The 24,887-nt window shown below is 41.9% G+C and overlaps 1 protein-coding gene across 1 annotated transcript in view; it reads right to left on the bottom strand.

Moving 5' to 3' along the window:
* Nucleotides 1-24,887, bottom strand: part of NRG2 (neuregulin 2) — a 279,171-nt gene that overhangs the window by 30,828 nt on the left and 223,456 nt on the right. Inside the window, 1 exon segment of the mRNA XM_026660842.1 lies at nt 19,842-19,900. Within this exon segment, the coding sequence (XP_026516627.1) occupies nt 19,842-19,900 (59 nt within the window).

The raw sequence follows: 24,887 nt of genomic DNA, 5'->3' as shown, positions 1-24,887 counted from the left end.
AGGTATTCTTCCGAACCTTTTGTTTATCATGTAAACCCTGGTTCTAGATTTACTTTATTTCAGTTTTCTATCATGTCAATTGATTTTTTAAAATATATATATATGAAGATAATGTGCTAAGTTATGGAGCCATCTGATAAATGCATTGTTGTCTAGCTCAGTTGATTTACCCAGTAATTCATCTCCCGACATGACTTATTCTAATATTCCAAACGTCTGAGCAGCTTCAGATGGATGTGATTAAAAATATTTTCACAATATTTCCCCAGTTTGCAGAAATTTTAGCAAACATTTTTTATCTCAAAAGTTTTCACTTATCAGGTTTTTTGTATCCACTTTCATTTACTGTTCTCTAGGTTTGATCTTGAGTTTTTTATTTCATGCAAGGGGTTTTCTTCTTCATTGTCAGTTTTGATTTGGTCAGTTTAGTCCCACAGTAGAATGTTTAAAAATAAAAAAATTTCTATTTGTAAATTGATACATGTTGCCTTAAGAAATTTCAGTAGAAAATTTCACAAAATGAAAATCAACCTGTTTCAAAAAGCAAAGGAATGAAACCATCTTGGAAGTTCTTGAAAGTTTTGTGAACTATTTTTATTTTTCAGCCAGCTCTTTATATAAATGGTTTCACGTTTCAGTGTGGTAAAGTTATAAACAACTGAAAACAGTGTGTTAGAATAGCAAGTTATAAACAATTTTAACTACAGGCATCATTACCTGTGTTGCCTATAATTAAATTAAACTGCCTGGGAATCATTCCCTACTTTCTTAAATGTGGAATTTCCCCTGTCCTGGGCCTCAGACAGGTGTACATCTGCAAAGAAATACCATATTTGGGGAGCAAAGGAGGAAGCATTTCAAGGGCAGGTCAAATTCTTTCAAATAAAAGAGGTGTATGTTTGAAGTTGATCAGAGGTTCAGAATGTTACAATATGTACCTGAAAGAGAATTAGCAGGCAGAGACCAATCGAAGTGCACCAATGTTAACAAAAAATATTTACCTTACGGCTTTGCAATTTATCATGTGGTTCTGCTATGGATCCCATCGGTAATGCCTCCACACATGTGGTGTACACACCCATCCACCCACCCACCCACGTTATATATACATATTTATATTTTATGGTGTGCCATTTGGGGGAGGAGTGAGGGTGTGGCGCGCGCTCAGAGGAGGAGGCGGAACGGGGCGGGAAGAGGTGGGGTGGAGGTGGAGCGGGGGCAGGAAGAGGCTGGGTGGGGGCAGAGGCGGGAAAAGGCGTAGGAGAACATAAGAACATAAGAACGGCCATACTGGGTCAGACCAAAGGTCCATTCACCCAGTATCCTGTCTACTGACAGTGGCCAATGCCAGGTGCCCCAGAGGGAGTGAACCTAACAGGTAATGATCAAGTGCTCTCTCTCCTGCCATCCATCTCTACCCTCTGACAAACAGAGACTAGGGACACTATTCCTTACCCATCCTAGCTAATAGCCATTAATGGACTTAACCTCCATGAATTTATCTAGTTCTCTTTTAAACCCTGTTATAGTCCTAGCCTTCACAACCTCCTCAAGCAAGTAGTTCCACAGTTGACTGTGTGCTATGTGAAGAAGAACTTCCTTTTATTTGTTTTAAACCTGCTGCCCATTAATTTCATTTGGTGGCCCATCGTTCTTATACTATGGGAACAAGTAAATAACTTTTCCTTATTAACTTTCTCCACACCATTCATGATTTTATATACCTCCATTATATTCCTCCTTAGTCTCCTCTTTTCCAAGCTGAAAAGTCCTAGCCTCTTTAATCTCTCCTCATATGGGACCCGTTCCAAACCCTTAATCATTTTAGTTGCCCTTTTCTGAACTTTTTCTAATGCCAGTATATCTTTTTTGAGATGAGGAGACCACATCTGTACGCAATATTCAAGATGTGGGCGTACCATGGATTTATATAAGGGCAATAAGATATTCTCTGTCTTATTCTCTATCCCTTTTTTAATGATTCCTAACATCCCATTTGCTTTTTTGACTGCCACTGCACACTGCGTGGACGTCTTCAGAGAACTATCCACGATGACTCCAAGATCTCTTTCCTGATTAGTTGTAGCTAAAGTAGCCCCCATCATATTGTATGTATAGTTGGGGTTATTTTTTCCAGTGTGCATTACTTTACATTTACCCACATTAAATTTCATTTGCCATTTTGTTGCCCAATCACTTAGTTTTGTGAGATCTTTTTGAAGTTCTTCACAGTCTGCTTTGGTCTTAACTATTTTGAGCAGTTTAGTATCATCTGCAAACTTTGCCACCTCACTGTTTACCCCTTTCTCCAGATCATTTACGAATAAGTTGAATAGGATTGGTCCTAGACTGACCCTTGGAGAACACCACTAGTTACTCCTCTCCATTCTGAAAATTTACCATTTATTCCTACCCTTTGTTCCCTGTCTTTTAACCAGTTCTCAATCCATGAAAGGATCTTCCCTCTTATCCCAAGACAACCTAATTTACTTAAGAGCCTTTGGTGAGGGACCTTGTCAAAGGCTTTCTGGAAATCTAAGTACACTATGTCCACTGGATCCCCCTTGTCCACATGTTAATTGACCCCATCAAAGAACTCTAATAGATTAGTAAGACATGATTTCCCTTCACAGAAACCATGTTGACTTTTGCCCAACAAGTTATGTTCTTCTATGTGTTTGACAATTTTATTCTTTACTATTGTTTCAACTAATTTGCCCGGTACTGACGTTAGACTTATCGGTCTGTAATTGCCAGGATCACCTCTAGAGCCCTTTTTAAATATTGGCGTTACATTAGCTATCTTCCAGTCATTGGGTACAGAAGCAGGGGCAGGGTCTGAGGCAAAACCAGGGGTCAAGCATCCCCGGATACACTGGAAAGTCCGTGCAACTAAGAGCCAGATTTTCAAAGGTATTTAGACATCTAAAGATGCACCTATGCACCTAGTGGGATTTCAAGAGTTCCTAAGCATGTTAGGCACTCAAATCTTTTTGATGACAATGAAATTTAGGCGCCTAACCTACTTAAACATGTCAATAAATCCTATTAGGCACCTATTGGCATTCTTAGATGCCTAAATATCTTTAAATATCTGGGGCTTAGTCACTTAGGCACTTTGCATTTTAGTCCTTGGATAAATTTTTTTATATATATATCTGTTAAGGTAGTTAAGTATTTAGGCATTGTATATTTAAACATAGGAAATGCATAGTTCTCATAATACCAATAAATTGCCTATATTACACATACAATCATTTTGATAACTACTTAGGGTACATAGGCCCAGGTTATTCAAAAGGACGCACTGCCAGATTTTCATTGGCTGAGCATCCGCAGTTGGAGCCATATTTTCAAAAATATTCAGCACTCAGAAGATCCCATTGTGACAATTATAGCCAGATGTTGGGTTTGGGGCTCTTTTGAAAATCTGGTCCTAATTGTGGTGGCTGAACCTTCCTGAAAATTTTTGCTTTAATACATAATTTATTATACCCAACACAGTAGTCATCATTAAAAAACCAACATCTACTGTATCTGATATTTCATACTTCTGCAGTGTTTTTGGCATTTTCCATACGTAGAATTTACACTGGGGAATTAATACTGTGAGCCATAATTATGTTTTCACTGGGGCCTACTATACGTGCTTGAGTTAATATTGCTAGCAAACAAACATTTCCTGTCTTTTTTCAATTTAAATATTTAACATTAACTAGGCATTCACATAGCTATGTTTTTGCAATATGTACTATACAAATGCACAGCTATTACATCCTTGGGTAATCAAACGCAGTCCAGTTAGCTGAGACAGAATCAGCTGATCTAAAGTATCTTTATACCATTTCCTTTCTACTGGCACATGGTCAACAGTGTTCTGCACCAATATGCATTCACCAGCTTGGCATTTGCTAACAATCTCAGAGAGGGCAACTGAAGGTACTGCACATTTATGGCAAAAACCTTGTATCTGAGACATTTGAACTAATTTCATATTCAGTGAAGGATTTGGGAGCACATTTCCTGGCTCTCAGACTTTTTTGTGTCTATCACATTGCAGGAAACACAATTACAGGGAAAAGTTGATGTGAAAATAAAAATAATTTCAACCCTGAGCTGCCCAACAACCTTCAGAATGAAAGTAAAAAGTTGATATATATACAGGGGGACAGACAGTGTAAAAACTGAGGGAAGTTTTTTCAATTTAATGGATCCAAGTTGGCAGCTGCTCTTACTGCTCCAGCTCTGCTATTGGCCAAGATCACATCACTCTACGAGCTAAACCTCCTCACAGAAGGTCACTGAAGCAGCAACACCAATACAGGACTTAATAAAACATATGGGCACATGAGGGCTGGGATCTTAAAGATAATTAGGTGCCTAAAGATGCAGATAGGTGTTTTTTCCAAAAAGCTTAAGCACTAGGACTTAGACATCTACCTCACTTGGACACTTTTTTGTACATTCCAACATCTTTAGGCACCTAAGTGCCTTTGACAATCTGGCCCTTAGAAACCAACTGTCACTGAAATTCAATGGCAGTTGGGTACCTAGCTCCCCTAAACTTTTGAAAAATCCCACCATCGAGACTCAATTCATGCCTGGTGTAATTCCATGCAGATTGAGCAGAAAAGCAATATTCCCTTGTGCTGAGAAAGTGATTTCAAGACGCACTGTTCTGTTGCAAAATGATGACTTCTCTTCAGTAATTTCCCTAATCTTCTCCAGAGCTGGGTGGACTGTAAGAGGGCTGTGAGGAGAGAACAAGGTACCCGGTGGATCAGCCTCCCATGGAAGACAAGACAAACTGTATATGCACAGCTGGGGACAATTCGGGGTGTGTGTGTATGTGCAAACAGCTCCCCCTGTGGCATGTTAGGGAAGTAAAGGTTTAGCATTTTGCATCCTGTTCTCTACTTTTGGTCACAACAGAGGTGTCTAACAGGCAGCCCACCTCAGCCTGGGGCTTTGGGCATTATAGTCCACTTGCAGCCATTTTTCAGGGCATTCGTTCCCACCTCAGCTTGCAGACACACAGTTTAAAGAAGTTACTTTAAGGAATTAAGCCTCACAACCCCTTATTTTATAGAAGGAAAAATTGAAGCTAGAAAAGGTGAAGACCAAAATTTTCACACTTGAGTTCTTAAACGTAGGTACCCCAGTTAATATTTGGAACCAAAATACTGCATTTTCAGAGATACTAAGCACCCACAGCTCTTTAAAAGTCAAACCACTTGTATTTAGGTGCCCATCTATGGATTTAGGTCCATGCCTTTAGGCACCCAAGTTTGCAAATTTTGGTCTAAGTGACTTGCCAAAGGTCACACAGCAAGTCAATGTCACACCCAAAAACAGAGGCAAGTTCTCTTCAATCCCAGGCCAGTGATTTTACAATCAGACAGTGTGTCTTCTCTTACTACCCTAGTATCACAATAAACAACAATAAGGGCCTGCTTCTGTTCCCACGGAGTCACTGGAAACAGGAAGCAAACTCTACACAAGCTTATATCAGCTGTGTCAGATGGTGAATACACTAGCCTGAGCAGTGCTGAAATACATGGGAGATGATGGCGCTGGTAAGTGATAATCTGAATAAGTGTGGATGGGCCGGGCAATTCCCCCACTTTGGAGCTGCAATGGGAAAGGGCAGTGAACAGATGTGAAGAAGGAATGCTAGCATTTAAAATTTATGTTTCTACCTTCTACGATGCTCCAGAGCAGAGCAGAAAAATTGGAGGAAACAGCCATGAAATATGGGATGCAAGTGAACGTGTTCCAAAAAAGAGGAAACCTTACTGAATCAAACGCCTGGAAGATGATACATGGCCCTGATCTACATCATAATCTGTAAATTGCCAATGTAGACAAGCCTGAATGCTACAGTACAGCAATATTCACCATTGGGTCACCACTTCACTCCTTAGAATAGGGCTTGAGTGGGAATTAAGTAATACATATGCTTTGTGCTGCCCCCCTACCCCGGGATGAATCTCACCCAGAGGACATAAAGCATACAAATAGCAAAGAATTAATTTGATGGTAAGTGCTATCACTGTTTTGTGGTGTCATTAGCAACATCTCGGGTAAGGAAAGGCATTTGTTCAGAGTATATGTTTTTAAATTGAGAGATTATTCCTTTAACTAAAACAATAATATGCTAAAATAGCATTGGCTGGAAAACTACTGCTCAAAGCGCTTTCTTTGTCTATTGTGACATCACAGTTGAGCTTCGCTGTGTATTTTCTCTGCAGCTGGGGTGGGTATAAGAATGGCAGACCTATGGTTATACAATCCCTGTTGATTTTCTGGCCACATTTTGCTTTAAAAATGTCAGGCAGGCATCTCCATGTGAATAACAATTCAAGACAAGATGGCCATCATAGAATTGTAGATTTCTGGGATGGTATCTTTGCCGTAGCTCCCCGGGCCCCAGAGCACCTAAAAAGAAAAGGTCAGGTGGTCAGTGCTCTCATAAATTATCCTCTTCAAGGCAGCTTTGGGTTGCCTGAGTGGAACTGGCCTCTGCAGCCCAACGGGTCTGAGAAAGAAAACCAGATGGAAAAAATCTGAGGGCAGGCACATAAAATTCTTGATAATAAAGTCAATGCTCATTCCACATAGGTTCAACTTTGCTCCAAAAAGTCTGGAGAACAATCCATGCTCTCCCCATAGAAACATGAGGAAAGGAGATGATGCACTGAAGAGAATGGAATGATGGGTAATACTTCAATTAGCCCATAACTTTTCATTAATTGCATAGCAACTTAGCTTGCTCAGAACCTTATTAATAAAAAAAACATAGCAGGTTTTTGCTGGTACTGCAAAGTGTATTAGCAGGCTCCTGTGATTACTATGTAATTAACCTTAGTAGGTCCCAATGTGTAACCTGCACTGTAGTTCAGAACTGAGAAATAACCCTGTTATTATGATAAACCACTAACTCCCTGTAATTACCCGGCCACAACATGCCACAGTAATTACCCTACAATTAAGTGGTCAGCAGTTATCATATCACCAAAGGGTAGATGCGTGATGATTGTGGAATTTAAAGTGTTACAATGTTGTTGTTGAATTCAGATGAATAAGAGACAGAGGAGGAAAAAGAGGAAGGACAATGACAAGGGTATACAAGTTTGTTCTTTTTATGAGGACATACTTTCTGTGATCCAGGACTGTATCAAACAGAAGTAAATGTTCTGCCCTTTATTCTTCTCCCTAAATCTTGGTTATCACATAGGAAATAAATTGTTCAATAAATTAAGTGGTGTGCATAGAAAGGGTGAAATTCAGGTGTATGTACCACTGAAAACCCATTAAAGCCCTATATTGATGACTTATGTAGTGCATGGGAGTGAATTTCGCCTCAAATGCATAAAACCAGTACAGAGTGTGAGTCCAAATCATATCTGCTCCGAGAGGATCAAGCATATCTTTAACATGAAGACCTCTCACTTTGGGTAGGAATCCCCTTGATTTCAAAAGGGGATAGACTGGGCCCTAAGAGACACAGTGGATTCTGCTTAATAGCAACCTCTCGGTTCCCAGTTAAAAGCTGCTATTATCTGGAAGTTGCCAATAAGCAACTTTTTTTCAGGTGGAATACATAGAAAAATGAGCACGGAACAATGATGAATTGTACAGTACACTAGTTGTGAAACTATTTATTAACTTTCAGTATGAAGAAAACCAAACATGGCACACTGTAATGGACACATGATGTACCACAATGCTTAGAGCAAATTTAGGAGTTTGCTGTGTGTCACAAGAAATAGTGTAAAGTGGAACACCACTCTACAGTACTGTATGAAGCAAAAGCTTTTAAAAAAAAACAGAGAAAACTTATCAAACACTTACAGTACAATGTCTCCGTATGCTGAACAGTACTGTACTGAGTGCTCCTTATGTGTTACACAAATTAAAGCAGCAAAAGATTTTATAACAAATACAAAAAATTATATAAGTAAAAATGTTTTTAAGAACAAAATTTGTCCAATGTTCTCTGCATTCTACATGTTGCCACCTCCACCTGCAAATCTTTCTCAGGTTTACATGCAGCCTCAGAACTGTTCTCAAAGCCATGACTCTGGCATATCCTGCCAAAAATGTCCCTGGCACGTAGCTGCTCTGTGGGGGAATGCTCTTTGGGTTCATCATCAAAGGCACTATTCTCTGGTGCCTCATCAGCCTGGTGGGGCTTTCCAGCCACTGCTGTCTCCAGGAGTTTAACATAAGAAAGCTCCCCTTCTATTTCCAGATGACCGTCAGACTCAACAATGGCCTCAAATTCCTCTCCGGTTGGGTTTTCAGGAACAGAAGCACTGGCCAGCACATCAGTGTCCACCATTTTCGGTTGGTGAAAACCCTCCCTTTTGAAGTGGTTTAGAATAGTCTGGGGAGAACAGAGGCCTCTGACTCCATAGCAAGATGAAGTTAATCAGATCTGGGTTTTTTGGCAACGTCCACTGCTCGCAGGTGTGGGTCAGTATCCAGAGAGGCAATAACTCGTGCATTAAGACAAGCACAGCAGTGACCTTTGACATTTTTAATGACACATGTTCATTGGCTGCATGACTGAAGTTGTGTTCAGAGGCAAGAATTTTAACACGACGTGCGACAGCTCTACATTAGCTGAATGAGCCAAGCAATTGTCAATTAAGCGGCGCATGTATCAGTCTTGTACCTGCAGCTTCCTGTTCCAGCCACTCCTCAAACAGCACACTTGACATCCATGCACTGGTTGAGTTTCTGTAGATCGCAGGTAGATTTCAGTGCTCTTTAGGGAAACAACGAGGGAGCTTGTGCTTTCCAATCACCATCAGAGGCTGTTTCTCCATCCCATCCATGTTTGCAGTGCTCTTTAGGGAAACAACGAGGGCGCTTGTGCTTTCCAATCACCATCAGAGGCTGTTTCTCCATCCCATCCATGTTTGCACAATACCATAATGTGATGCAACCCATAGCTTTTTTCCCTCCTGTACACCCTTTATTCAGCATGACGAGGTGGATCGGGAAAACCCCGGTAGAAGAGACAAGTCCCAACTGCACTGAGGATGCCATGTGGCTGGTACTGTTCTAGAATCCTGAGTAGGCTGACTGCCTGCCATTCAGTAGCTGTCGGAAGGTCAGTGTCTTGTTTCTCATCAGGCTCCTGATGCTGAACCACCTTGTGCTGGGCTGTCCACCGACTGAGCCAGCCATCTGAAGAGGTAAAGTCCTTCTCTTGCTCTGCTGCCAGCTAACTTGCTTCCGTAGGCCCCCCAGGACCCAAACTTTATCAGTGAAAGCTAGGTTCACATGTTTGGAAGCCATGGCACACAGCTGAAGCACTCAGCTGTGCTTACTCAAAGGACTGGGTCCTGGAAATATGTTGCCATTAACTGGAAGCTGCTATTATATCTACAGTATTTATTATTACAACTGATCATCCTACAAACAAGATCAATCTCCACTGATAAATCTGGATGGCCCTATTTCTGGAAGATAGTACTAATCAGCTGAAAAGGAAGAGAGCTTTGGGGAAGATTAGATGCCAGATAGCAGAGCTAGTGTGGAAATATGCAATGCTGTATCCAGTTTGTTTCCAGGTCAACCATGGTAGATATCCCTACGTTCTGGAGCAACTGCACAAAGCTGAGAAATTCATCGAGACACGTAATGGGGATGTGGTGTCTGACACCGGGGCTGCAGGCGGAAATTGCTTCTGACTCAGAAGATCCTCTAGGAAGGCAGTTTTCACAGAAAAGAGTGATCAGTGAGGAGGCCACCCTGTCTTGTCTATGGAAAGGAACCTTATGATGGTGCAGGGAGCATGCTGTTGAGATTATTGTACAGAACATAACCAGTGAGTGTCCAGGTAAAGGGTTGATAGAAGATGTGGATTCCAAAGGGACCTTCTTAGATTAATAAATGTCTATCCCCGCATCTACCACCAGAAAGCAAAGAATTCTTTGAATTCATAATGTCTACAATAGGGAAATGACCAGCTGTTGTCCATAGCAGCAAGTGCTGGGTCATCCCTGGCCCCTTCTCACCTTAAGATAAAAACGATTTTGCTGCTATAACAGATAGGGCAAAACTGTCTTCAACACACGGTTCCACCAGGTCTCAATAATACTTTCTAGAATCCACATCTGCAGAGGCGATTTCAACTACAGAAAGGGAAACTTGTACAGGAACGTTCAGTTACATACCTTCACATATGATGGCCATGCGTCAAATTTTCGCATTAAGCAGAATCTAACAGATGCATATAGCTCACATACCTCTAGAAATCCAGGATACATTTTCATAAAAGGTTCCACCAAAAGCAAAATTGCTGGTATATACACTAACTCCACAACACTGACTGCTCAAGTAAATCTTTTCCATTCCACATTTTCATGTCACTATACTGAGCACTGTGCTATAAATACATATCTCTCCACTTAGAAATAGGGCCTGAATAATGAGCTCCTATGGGACTACAAAATTCAGGGCAAAGTTTATTCTCTCTCTAAGGATTAGAAGATGCTGATGTATGATTTCTCTGCAGACTGGTGGGATGCCACCAACTGACTTATCAAAATTACATTTTTAAAAGAAGCTAAGTACAAAATCTGGAAGAAAAATGGGGATTATACTAGGTTAAATCAGAAATTAGTGTAAATTAGCTCCATTCTAGGTCATAGACGTCAACTTTAATATCGTCATCAAGCAGCAAATAAAGCATCATACACACTTAGAAAAATCAACAGCAAGATGAACAGGAAAAGAGTGAATAGCAAACTTGAGGTGAACTTTCAGGACTCAGAAGAAAAAAACATAAATGGACCCAGCAGAATTCTACACTGTGTCACAAAATTCTAAACTGTTCCACAAATCTCAGCTGGATAAAATTTAAATATAGACATTTGAGTTAACATGCTGATCCCTGAACTGTCTTCGTGGGAAGGGGTGTTGTTTATAGCACTAATTTTTTCAGTGCCTCCAGTTCACCAGGGTGTGAGGGAATTATCTCTGTGTTTTACAAAACCCTTGGAGACCTGTTGACCAGAGCTCTGGCAATCTTTTCAGGAGATGGTTGAAAAAGAGGGCTCTCCCAGTCCCTTAGGATATTGTTGTATAAAACGGAGGAGGACAGATCTGATCTCAAGAAATGGTGACCAATATTGTTACTGACTAAGGGCTTGGTTGAACACGCCACCACTTATGTTGGTATAACTTATGTTGCTCAGAGGTGTGAATAAGCCAACCCCCGAGTGACTAAGTTACACTGACCTAAGCACCGGTGTGGACAGCGCTATGTTGGCGGAAGAGCTTCTCCCACTCACACAGCTACCGTCTCTCACAGAGAAGGTTTTATTATGCAGACAGGAGAGCTCTCTCCCATTGACACAGAGCGTGGTCACCAGACACACTACAGAGGTGCAGGTGCATCGGTGCAACTGTAGCACTTCTAGTGTAAACTAGCCCTAAGATTCTTCAGAAAGTCATCTTTGCAAGAGCGGTGGTTTTGGCACCAGCCCTGTGACACAAGCGTATACGTGTGCAGAGAAAGGAAGGTAAAGACTGTCCCCAAGTCCCAGCATGGGTGCTCTCGTGAGATCCAGTGATAAAATTCCCCACGTCAACCGGAGTCATCATGGTAACAACATCACATCCAAGAAGAGGTATTGCTGAAGTTGGAAACAAAATTGTCCCTCATGTGGCTGAGACATTTTATTGTTGAAGCATAAGTGGAGGGAAACTTGCCAAGTATTTTGAAGAGCTTTGCTGCTGCCTTTAACTCTAGATTCAGTATTAAACAGTGCAGTCTTTTGGGAAGGACCACTAGGGGTTTAGCTCCTTCACTAAGGAACGACAAGACCTGATTTTCCTCTACCATACACTGGTTTTACTATCATTACTCCTTGACTTCAATATAATAACTCCCTCATTACACCAGGGTGAATGAGAGAAGCCTAAGACCTGACCACAAATGCAGAAATCACAACTCTTAGGGTTTCCCTGGGAGATGAGAATCCAACCCAGGAAAACTCAGACTTCCCAAAGAAAATCCAATAAATGTTCTGAGACAGATATTGAAACCCCATGCAGTATCTTTGGGGACCATTTATTAAATGTCATAATGGTTGATGTATGATTGCGTTCTACTCCATGGGGGAGGGTCACCTTAGCTCCTCCGGGAATTAAAAACAGTGGGGGGAGATTCAGGTGAGTCACTGAGTTTAAAAGGCTGAGTTTGAATTGACACAGGGTTTCTTTCTGATCCAAAAAACAGACAGGTTCTTCTGTCCAAGAGGGGCCTCAACTCTTGTGGAAGGGTTGGAAAGACTGGCCTATGAGGGCCCCATAAGACTGGCAGGTGGCTTCTGGTAAGGGGTGTGTGTTTAAATCTGTTTATTGTATTTATTATGTATTCTCCATAATGCTTTAACCTTAAGAATAAATGTGCTTGCTTAGAAAGAGCTGCGTGGTAATTTGTAACTGCTGGCAATATGCTAGTCGTAGCCCTCAGAGAGAAAGCAATGCACAGGCACTGGCAGACTGGCTTGCTGGGGATATCACAGTGTAAGGCAGGGAGCTGTGCAGCCTTAAAAGCCCCAGTCAGAAGGGAGTGGGACAAAGGTCCCTGCCCAGAGACAGGTGATGGCTGGACACCTGACTGGACACTCCTAGAGTGGACTATGAAGGGGGAAATACAGGTGCAGATACCCTGAACTTGTGATGTGTTCAGTACTGGAGAATCTCTGACCATTTTATTGCTAATATTTATTTAGCAGCAACATACCCACAGCTGCAAGAATATCACCAACATTAATTCGGTTTTGCTGGAGAGTCCCCGAAGGGTGAAGTGCTCAAGAGGAAGAGAAATATAACCTGAGTGGTTAGGAGAGGATGGGATTGGTTAGATTAACTCAGTCTTCCTTTTGGGAAGCAATTTTGTCTTAAATTTTGGGAAAACACAGTGGCAGCATGTTTTGATTTAACAGGTTTTGCCCCTAAGACCTGCCTAGGCTTAGGAACATGTAGTCACCTTAATGCCAACAAGAACACGATGCCCCACTGTTCAAGATATCACAGAATATCAGGCAATGGCGTATTTCAATAAATGAAGTATTGGACTAAACCTGGAAATGATTCTGTCACTTGCACCTGAGAATTTATCTCGACATCTATGACTCCCATGACTTTAGCACGTGAACTCCTATTAAGATGCCATATTCTGTCGACTTAGCACTCTCAGGTTGTCCAAGACACCTGACTCCCAAGGTTATAGAGAAGTAAGTGCAGTGTGAACTTCCAGCAGTGTATCGGAGTATGTGCTATAATGTTAGTGAAAAGGCTAATAAAAGCCTTATGAAGTACGGGCTCCCAGTGGAGACAGGTTGTTAAAGGTCCACCTACAAGCTGAGATCACTGACCACCTGATTGTGCTTTGTCCCTATATCACTTCACATCATCACACAGCTAGGTCCCTCTGTGCTGGCCAGATGTCTTGGGAAAGTTTATAACAATCTGTGCAACTAATGGAACTGGACCCTGGGGTTGGACACTATGCCCCAGTTAGTGATGCTAATAAAACTGAAAACCATGAGATCTGGCTAAGTGTGCTGTGACAGCTCAGTCAGGAAAAGAGAGAGAAGACTCTACTGAAGAGACAATAGCTGCTGCAGCTATGGCTTTAAGAGGCTTCCTCAGCCAGGAAAGATCAACATTACATCCAAAGCCGTGGCTCCTTATGGAACAGGGTTATATGGTAACAACCAATGGAATGGTTTTATGGAGTAGGGATTGTGCAGTCAGTGCGATGCAGCTGCAACGTTTTGTTAGCAAATGATGTTGTTGAGTCTCGATCTAGCTCTTTTGCTGCATTTCAGGCTACAGAGTCATAATGCAGGAAAACAGAAGCAAAAGATGGTGGAAATCTAAGTAAATAAAAATATTTTGATGTATGTGTAGTGCAGTCATGTGGTGCCCAATAATGTTTTATGCGAAAGAAACATTTTGAAGTGAATGTGAACAAAAGAAACAGACAAAATTTCTACTTCTATAAGCTTAAGAATCCAAGAAAGCTGCTGCTATTACTGAGTCCTGTGATCTGAGCTAGAGCTGGGCACCCAAGCACAGTATAACTGAAACTGTAGTATGCTTAAAACAAGGATTTAAAACTGTTTTAACATAGTTCTATGCAAGCATATGGGGCTTCATCCAAAGCCCATTGAATTCAGTGGAAAAACCTCCAGTGACTTCAAAGGCCTTTGGACAAGGCCCATGTTTGGGGCCAAATACAGACCGACAACTCTTACTGGTGTCAGTGGGAGGTGGATAATTATATCTGAGGGCAGAATTTGGGCCACACACTGGAGTTTTAAATTTTCTATGGGAAACTATTGTCCCTTGCATTGCAAAAGAGACTTTATAGGTAACATTAAGTCATCATGCCGCAACATTCATCACTTTTTCAGGCTACAGAATGATAGTTCTGTACTGTAAACTTCCAGTCCAGTCACTGTACCATATATAGTCAAGGGGCTAAAGGGGGGGGGGGGGGAGGTAACTGCGCTATAAGACTATGCAAAGATATAAAAGGGTGCTGATATGCATGAGACGAAGCCTGTTGACACCTCAAGATACAGCAGGAGCTTAATAAAGAAACACCGAAAAATTACAAACATGGAACACAAATAGTGTAATTCTTTTAAACTTACAGTTTGATTTAGCTATTGTTATGAACAGTGGGATGGGGAGAGAGCAGGCATAATGGGTGGTAAGACTGTGACATTAAAGTCAACTCAGCCAATCAGGAAAGCTAACTTTTCTTCATTTGCACATTACATTTTTATTGGTTAAAATGCTGCCAAAGTCATTCTGTTTTACTGAGGTTTTACACTTTTGGTCATATTTACGCTGTGACCCTCATAGTCCTCTGATTACATCACAGCTATGTGATATGACTTTTAGAAGCTGGCAGAGGATATGATTATTGCTGAATGTTTCAACATTCTTGGCTTGCAATCTATATGATGATGATAATATCCATATTGCTGTATATATATTATATACATCTGTAATTATAATTGTGCAGAGACATAATTATACATAAATATGAAGAGTGTGAAATGAAAAATACTTTCACAAGATGATTTGATGATTCATAAACAGTGGAGATAAGCCTAGACTATTTCTTTTCATTTAATAGGACTCTAAAATATCAAAGGTACGTCCCTCTTTTATATGTTTAATTATATTCGGTATGCATTTTACATTCATTGCTTATTTTCCTTCAATCTAAATTAAAACTGATTTAAATGTCTTTCTAATGTAGGTCACACTCCTGTTGGTATCTATACAGCAAACACCTCTATCCCACTTGTTTAAACATGATCAACTTTCGGCGCTCAGGCCCTAATCTTACAATATGTTTCACAAGATTGGATGTCTGAACCTGTGCAGAGCCCAGGGAAATCAATAGAGCTCTTCATGGTCACAGGGATCCTAATGTGTGCATCCTATGCAGGATCAGGACCTTATTTATTTTATTTATCCTTTGATATATCTCAGATTTCTTTTAATCGCAGTAAATCTGTCATTCCTTCCCCTGCCATTTTAACCCTTTGTTTTTGCAAATGTCTCTAAAGATGTTTTGTGGCACCCTGCATGAAAGGTGCTACAATAAATAAAGTAAAACACAGTTCTAATTTGAGTATTTGTCCTTGTGGCTCCCACGTTTGCTACTCATGGGGCACATGCACAACACCACACGTGGGAGCCACATGGATAAAACATCTCCAAGGACCCCGGTTCTGTTAAATAAGTAACTATTCTTCATACTTTTTGGTTTTGTTCCAGTATTTCCACACATTTCTGATTATTTTTGCATTACAACAAAAAATAACTAAATGCAGCATTCAGTGTAACCTTCTGTGGACAAATCCAGAAATCCTTACTCAAATTTTACTCAGGCAAACACCAGCTGCCATCAGTTGCCATTCACCAGCGTAAGGGCTAAATCAAAACAGAGTTAAGAATCTCCAGATTTCTTCCAATAGTGCTAATTTCAGTGAGTTTCTCTGTACTGACCTGGAAAAAATCCCCCCACCAGCAGATGAAAAACTGAAATAGTATAAGCATGATCCAGAGAAAAACTGAATTTCAATATTTTAACTGTATTGTCACATAACAGCAAATATCATTAGAATTTCTCATGACAACAGCTTCTGGAGGTACTGCAGAAGGGTAGCACCAGGGACTTGCAATAGCCACTGAATCACATGATCATAAGAGCAAAGTGGAAAATCTTTCTATGGGGGAGAAATCATCCAATTATTTCAGCTTCTCCATAGCATAGAGTCTGGGAACAGATTCTTCTGACTAGCAGAGAAGAACAAACCTCCAGTGCTATCTGGCAAATAGATGGTATAATCCTGCATCCACTGAGGTCAATGGGAGTTTTACCCGAGCAAGGTCTGAGTAAATTCAGAATATGGACTCCAGGGTTTAGCCCAGCCAGGATGCCGTCACTCTCGGGAAGCTCTCTACACCTGGCCTGATGGAACTCTGGGTACATCCTCCTCAGTATCTGGCCTCTATGCAGCAGAAGGGTCTAATCATGTCAGGCTAGTGTCCTGAATTTATATCAGTTTGCAAAGAATCAGCCTCAGCCTTTGGGTTATGCCTTGCCATCAGCATCAATGATTATTTAATATTTATATTACAGTAGTGCACAGAGGCTCCAGTCAGGCTAAGAGCATCTAAAAAAAATAATAAGCGTTTAATAAGGCTAGAGTGGTCATAATGATTCATTATTTTATTTAATGATTTGTTACTCATTGACAATGTGCTCGGAATATGAATCACAAGACAAGTTTTTTTTATTGTCCCTGGAAATTTTTCCTGGATCCGTCTGAATCTGTTTCAGTTTTTGATCTGTCATCACATGCATAGCATGAAGTGGAAAGATAATTAAAGGGGCAGTGCTAACTTCTATTGGGCCTTATATTTAGATTTTGTAAAAAAAACAAACAAATAAAAAACCCCAAGAGAAATGTTATTTTTTCCCTTTAAATCTTCCATTTGGAAAAATTTGAAACCAAATACACATTCCTCTGCCATGTTTGCAATCCAAACATTGCAGCACTGCAAACCTGGAAATGAAACCAGCTATAAATAAAGGTGAATCTCACTTCTCCGATTATTATTATTGAAGCTGAGACAAATGTAAAAAGTAAACAAATAATTAGTGAAAGGTAACCTGGACATTTAATAATCAGTGAGTGATTAACTGATGTCGGTCAAGAAATGGGTTTGATTGTAATATGTGATTTTAAAGTTGACAGTGTCATTTTAAACCATGAATATAATAAAAAATTCTCACCACCAATGAAAAAATCAAATTTTTACAGTCTTGCAAAAAAATCAAAGCATAGTTTGTTCTTCCCATGAATGTTCTGACGAAACAAAAGGAACTTCTCACTGATAAGAACTCATTGTTTTCATAAAAAAGCTATTTTTATTGCAAGAAAGTGGCAAAACTTCTTTGCAAAAATTATGACGCCTCTCCCTGACCATCATGGGAGTCACATGGCTGTGGGTGCATCATAGTAAATGTGGCCTGGCCAGGGAGCCCATAGGAGGGAATAGAGGAGTCCTACCTGAACTATAACTCCCACACGTCAATGTGCTACTATCGGGAAATGCAGTTTAATGTTGAACTAGCACAAAATGAAACATTTTGAGTCAGTTCACAAAACGTTCTGATTCAGAAATATCAAAATGTGTCATTTTGATCAAAAATGCTGAAAGAAAATATTGTGCCATTTCCAAATTTAATTTTTGTGGAATGTTTTGTTCTGAGCAAAAATTTGATATTTAAACTTTGCATCCCAATTTGGGAAAAAAACAAAATGTTAAAATAGCAAAATTTTCCATGGGACAGAAATCCAATTTTCACTCATCTCTAGCCAAATCCTCATTGACAAAGCCCATTGCATCTTGTTTGTGCATGCAGTAGAAACTATTATAAAGTTAACATTTCCCAGCTGTTACTACATTTATTATCTGTTATCTACTATTATCAGTGCTCTAGGAATTTGTAAGGACAGATCGTAGATACCACCGGGTATGTGGTGACTGTTGGCAGATAATGACATCTCAATGGTGACCTCTCTGGAGAGTTTCACTTAGAAGGATCTGGTGTTCTTTAGCTATAAGGCTTCCCTTTGATGAAAATTAGGGGCAAATAATAACCGGATGAACTGAGCAAGTTTTAAAAATACATCCTGTGCAATGCCCTAAATCCTTATATTATACCTGGTGTACATTTTCCAAAGCGGTGAAACAATGACAAAAGCTAAGGAGAAATATCTGGGCAAACATTTTAGAAGCTCCCAACCCATGTTCACAAACCTCATAAATGCACAAATTCTGAAAGACTGGCTGAGCTGCCAGAACTTGGGACACATCTGTAAGCCAGGTAGCCAGGATCGCATAGAGCTCACACACTTTGTCACTGGACACAACAAATGCTTGCACGTTTTGTTTAACTGAGTGTATGCTGCTAATTAACAGCCTGATTCTGCAACTTTTATTCACTCTGCATAGTACTTACTCACACGAGCAGTCCCGCTGAAGTCAAGGGGGCTACTCACATATGTACTACTCAGTGTAAAGGTTGCATAATTGGCCATTTGAAAAGGCCAACGCCTGTTGTCCTTACCTGGGGCTGGATTCGTAGTTACACTGGTGTAAATCCAGAGCAAGTCCAATGGCTTCAATGGTGTTACTCCTGATTTACACTGAGATCAGAATTTCCCCCTGAGTTTTACACTCCCACTACAAACAGGGACCTAGTAAAAATGAAGAACTCAGTCATCTAGGTCAGGCACTTCCCTGCGTCGGAGGCAGTGTAAGGCTGCCATATCCCATGGGGAGATGTGGGAGGAACTCTGTCTCAGGGAGGGATATCTACGGCTACACCCCTTCAGGAGGTGCACCACCCAGAACTTCTGAAAGGAACAGCCATAATCCAGCCCTTAGAGAAGACTTCAGGGTTTGACCCAAAGCTCACAATGGGTGATCTCAATTTCACAGTGAGTGAAGCTTGGCTTAGCTGCTGGAAAAGTAAACACAGCCTAGTCTCTGAGAAAATGCAAGGAAATATTGTGAAGGCCAAAAGTATAACTGGGTTCAAAAAATAATTAGATAAGTTCCTGGACGGTAGGTCCATCAATGGCCAAGACTGCCAGGAGCTCAGACTGGATGACAGGGGATGTGTCACTCGATAAATTGACCTGTTCTGTTCATTCCCTCTGAAGGACCTGGCATTGGCCACTGTCAGAAGACAGGATACTGGGCTAGATGGACCACTGGTCTGACCCAGTATGGCCGTTCTTCTGAAGTAATTGGTGGTCTTCAGCCCAACCCTACCTATGATTCCCAAATTGGTACAGAGAAACTCACAGATCCCACTTTCAAAGTTCAGGAAAGGATTCCTGTGTATTGTGCAAAGCAGTTCCTCATGTGATAATAATGTTAATAGAAGTTTCTTATCACTCAACCTGTTCCCCACAGCACACTTGAAAATCTTTGCTTATTTGGATTTTGCATGAAAAGAGCAAACTGTAAAATCCTACATTACGTTTGATTACAAGTGAAAGCAAGAACCATTCAAAATGATTGTGAGACAGTGAGGGCTTTCATTTTCCTCTTAGCAGCACTCACTTAGCTCCCATTAATGTCAGCCAGAGCTAGGCGGGCATAAAAAGAGGAGAACGGGGCCCAAAGGAATGGAAGAACCTGCTTTAAAGATGTCACACAGTGCTACGATAATCAGGGAGAAAGAGAAGTAGAAAGAGACATACTGGAGAAGCTGACCATTGCGAAGTGCTCACACCGGTCCCCGGTGAATTCGATCGGACACCTAACGAAAGAAAGAAAACCAGAAAGAGAGAAACAAGATAGCAAAATGATATCAAAGTGGACTGAAATGTGGCCCCTCCTGATGCCACCTCAGATCCCTTCCACGATTCCTATGATTTGCTTTCAGCCTGATCCCTTACCTGTTTCCCTAAACCCTAACCCAAACATTGTATCAAAACACACCCCTGGCTAGACCACTCTAAGTCCAGTGCTGTGCTGTGCCCAGGAGATTTAAGTAGTGTGGTGCATTTTTTGTCTTCAAACATACTTTGCTTAGGATCTGGCATGTACAATCGCAAAGGCAGTTTTTCCAAACATCTCTGTCCGAAGAATCCATTTGGACATCTGGAGGAGGAAAAGGGGACAAATCACAGAACAAATCTGGCAGCATCCTCGAGGCTATGGTTAGAAATAAAAGTGCATAGTGATGAATGGAAAAATAAAGTTAAAAGCTTTATGTACAGTTCCTGCATTTAATCTCTGCTTTGTTTAATCAGGCTTCCTTTATGTTAATATTCTGTTCTTTTCTAATCTCCAGCAGCCAGGTGTCAGCAAACCCATCTTTTCATTCTAGGCCGGCCACCTTCCTACTCACCTGCTGACTGCTAATCACCTCTACCAGCCCACCACCTGGCAAGAGGGGTAGGCAGGCTCTGTGCTATTGAGCAACCTTCTCGGAGACTAGCGTTAATGTCACTACGTACATAGACTGGCAGCAAGTACCACAGGGTGATAGAGCTATTTGGAAGTGGTGCACGGCAAGTGTCCTACTCCATCTAATGTTGTTACTCTCCAGAGGCACTGCAGGAAGCTCCAGCACTCTGCCAGGGGAAACTGTTGTGTTGGGGTTATGGAGAGAGCATTCTCAATGGTTTTCCATGGTAAGGGATAGACAATAAAGCTTCACTGGAAGAAGCCCCTGAGAGTCTGTTCAGTTGCAGGGGTCTCATGACTCCCACAGTCACTATTACTGCACCAGGATGATCTGCAAGCACAGGGCCATATTCAGCCATCAGTTACACAAGTGCAAATCCAGAGGAACTCCACTCCAGTCATTACAGTGGTGTAACAGGGTAGAGATTTTGCTTTGTGGCTCAGGCAGCTGCAAACCAGTGAAATGCCTGGACAAGATCCCTGAGTGTGTCTAGTTATTGGGGTTCAGTGTTGCGGGGCAGAGTTACACATGGGAGGCACTGGAACCATGACATTTAGCACCGATGCATGTAGCATGTTGTTGGCAAGGCCAGTCCAAAAGGACGGAAAAGTTGCTTTGTCATTGACCCATAGGAATGAACCTCAAAAAGTTGGAGTTTGGAGGTTTAACCCTGAACAATTCAAATGATTCTCCAAAACCGATGAAGGCTCCTTTCTTCCTCGTTCTCCTTCTCCACCCTTTCTCCTAGCCTAACCAGGTAGTTCCCCAACACTGTCCGTACCTGTCCCTGACCCTCCACTCCCTCTGTCTAACCCACACACCTCTCTCTCTCTGTCCCCAAATGAGCTCTCTCATCACCCAACTCCCTCTCCTGGCACAGGCCGCCTATCCTTTGGTGACATCACAATGGCCAGGGTTGCCTCCTATTCAGTCAGCTGGGCTCCGGCTGGCAGCGGTCTTTGTATATTACACACTCTAGAGCTGCAATACTCAGACTGAGGCTCGGGAGCTGCAAGTGGCTCTTTTAATGTGTCTCCCATGGTTCTTTGCGGCACATGATATTAAAACACTGTGTGATTTAATTATTAACCAATCAGGATGCTTTTACTATGTTACTAACCAATTGTAGTTGATAAAATAATGATATTTGGTCAGTCATTTTGCGGTGACAATAATATATATATATAGATATAGATATAATAGTAAATGAACCAATGAAGTCACACGACTGTGGCTCTTTTGGGTAATGCTGATCGCTAATTTGGCTCCTGACCCACTGAGGTCTGAGTATCACTACTTTAGAGCCTCCCATTGTCAACCCTCCATCAGAATAGTTTGCCCCGGGCACTCATCCTGGGGAGATCCTAGTACTCATTAGATTGAAAAGAATTGTTGGCCTACAGTGATGGCTAGATCCCTATCAGCCAACAGATCAGAGACCGAGAGATATGTTTCATTTAAGGGAGGAAAGTTGGAAGCTTGAGATTGGGGCTGTTTCCTGTTTCTCTGCCACTCCATTATATATGCCCCATCAAAGTTTCAGTTGTCTTGATATATTTTTAAATGTCTACATTCAACCTGACCTCAAGCATGATTAGATTACGGTCAGCACTTTAGTTCTTATGTGTAATTTTTCTGTGATTCATGGGTAGACCTACTGTCATAATCATAGTAGCATCAGCAGTTTTGGCTCACACAGGAAAAGGGAATTAGACACCAAATTCCTCCGCAGCATAACTTTGCTGACTTCACAGAAGTTACACCAGGGATGAATGTGATCTACTAGCTGCAGAGGGGCATGCTAGTTTTTATATAATGCTGACTGAATTACTGACAGCTCCATACTCCATAGAAAACAGACATCTTCCCTCCGCCAAATTCACACTAGTACTTTCTACCAGTCTACAGATAAATTACAGGAGAGAGGGAAGGAATTGTTTATTTTTTAACCATATGCAACATTTAGCATGATCAAAGCTTTTTAGTTCAAACACATGTTGACAGATTAACTCTGTACTGTTGCTCAGGGGCAAATAGAATTGTTTTTTCTTGCCAAGTGTATGCTTAACGAATACACTATGGATATACAAATAATTCAGTGGCAATTCAGTACAAGAAAAGAAAAGGGCTGCGTTTCAACTTCTTGTGTTTACTTGTTTAAAGTAATACTGTCAAATTGCTTTGGTCCTACATTTACCTGTTTTGAAAAGGAGGGAGGGGTTAGAAAGTGGAATGTTCCCCTGAACGCTTTAGAAATGGAGAGGATGTTGTTTTTTCTTTTTGATTGTAACATTTCCCTCCCTTGTTGGAAACACAAACATGTATGTGCTAGTGCATGAGGAGGGGTCCAGACCACGTTCCCCATCTGTGTGAGGGAGGGCTGTGCAAACTAGGGCTGCATGGTTCCCCATCCGTACTGCAGCGATTACCCAGAAGGGGAATGCAGACACCTCTGAGCTGGAGGACTCCCCTCTAACAGGGCATCCAAAGACAGCTTTCACCCAACCTTGTCCCACTCACTCCTGAATGCGCTGTGTGGCGCTCTGGGGCAGCTGAGAGTCTCACGTTATACATTCAGACTCTGCTAGGAAGCTAGGCAGTTCAGTGTTTGTAACATGCTTTGTGAACCTTAAACTATAGCCAGTATAGACGTGCAAAATATTATTCATAGATTTTTGGGCCAGAAAGGCCCAACAGATCATCTAGTCTGACTTGTGTAATATAGGTCACCCAGATAACCCTGGCCTGAGCCCATTAACTTGTGATTGACAGTCCAGGCTGGTCTTGATTTGAAGACTTCAAGAGATGGAATATTCGCTGCTTTCCTTGGTAGTTTGTTCCAGGACTGATCAGCCTCTGTTAGAAATTCATGCCTTGTTTCTAACTGGAATGTGTTTGGCTTGAACTTCCCGTTCTAGCTTTCTGTGCTAGCTCAATGAGCCCTTTAGTACCCAATATTTGCTCCTTATACACTGTAATCAAGTCAATCTCAATCTTCTCTTCGATCAGCTAAACAGACTGAGCTCCCTATTCATTATTGGTTAGGATATTTTTACTATTACTAATGCTATTTTACTATTGCTAATAATTTGCAAATGCTGCTACTAGCCCCTGGCTGGAAAAATCTCCACTTCAATGGGTAAGGCAATCCCATTGTCTCAGGTTCCCAGAGGAGTCAATTCACAGTCACACAACCTGTTCTGAAAGTGGTGCTATCGGGAGGAATATCATGGCATGTTTGAACATGACGACACTAGACGTAGGCTATGGCTACGCTACAGCTTACGTCAGTATAAGTTATGTTGCTCAGGGGTGTAAATAAACCACCCCCTGAGTGCCGTAAGTTACACCGACCTAAGCACCGGTGTGGACAGCGCTATGTCAGCGGGAGAGCTTCTCCTGCCGCCATAGCTAGCGCCGCTCGCAGGGCTTGGAGTAATTAAGCAATGGGAGAGCTCTCTCCGGGTGACTTAGAGCATCTGCATTAGCAGCACTACAGCGGCACAGGTGTATCCGTGCAGCTGCTCCACTGTAAGCTCTGTAGTGTAGCCATGGCCTCCAAAATCTGCTGTCAGGAGCAGCAGAGTCTGCGGTGCCATGTGCCAGTTTAGTTAGGCCAGTGGTGAAATGCCTGACTCCCATGCAGATGTCAGTGTATCTCAATGTTCAGACACTTGGAGTCTAAATAAAGTATGTCCACAGATGTCCTACTGCCAGAAGCTCCCTAGAACTGGGGGACAGCGGTGCCCTAACCTTGGCCCCACCCCACTGCTCCACCCCTTCCCCCTGAGATCCCGCTCCTGCCCCCCCAAATGGTTCCCTTTTGCTGCCTTGTAATGCTAACCAGGGAGGATGCCTGGATGAATCCCAGCCCTCTGGATGGCTGTGAACTCACCCTTTCATTAAGGGAACTATGGGTAAGTTAATCAGAGCCCCCACGTAAGACAGAGTTTTGGACTGAATGGCTGGAGGTGGATTTGTGGATCACGGCTGGCAATTTTATTTTGTGGAAATGGAACCAGTCTTTGGGTGGGGGTGGGGGTGGGGGTGGGGGGGGGAGGAAGCAGACATGTGACTCCTTATGGGGAAGGGAGGGCTGTTAGGGGAGGGAGGAGTGGGGAAGGAGGAGCAGAGGGTGTTGGGGCTGCAGCGAGGGGAGGGAGGTTATGGGGAGGGGGATAAACAGGGATAGATGGTAGGAGAGGCAAGAAAGATTATGGACTCAGGTGTGGGAGGCATGGCAACCCTCAGCTCTGCCAGTGCACCCCAACCCCCTGCATCCTCAACTCTGCCAGTGCAACCCAACCCTCCCTGCATCCCCAGCTCTGCCAGT

This window comes from Terrapene carolina, unplaced genomic scaffold (assembly GCF_002925995.2).
Source record: "Terrapene carolina triunguis isolate 2854851 unplaced genomic scaffold, T_m_triunguis-2.0 Scaffold838, whole genome shotgun sequence".
Lineage (NCBI taxonomy): Eukaryota > Metazoa > Chordata > Testudines > Emydidae > Terrapene > Terrapene triunguis.
The sequence above is the reverse complement of the archived record's forward strand: the minus strand, read 5'-3'. Positions and strand labels throughout refer to the sequence as shown.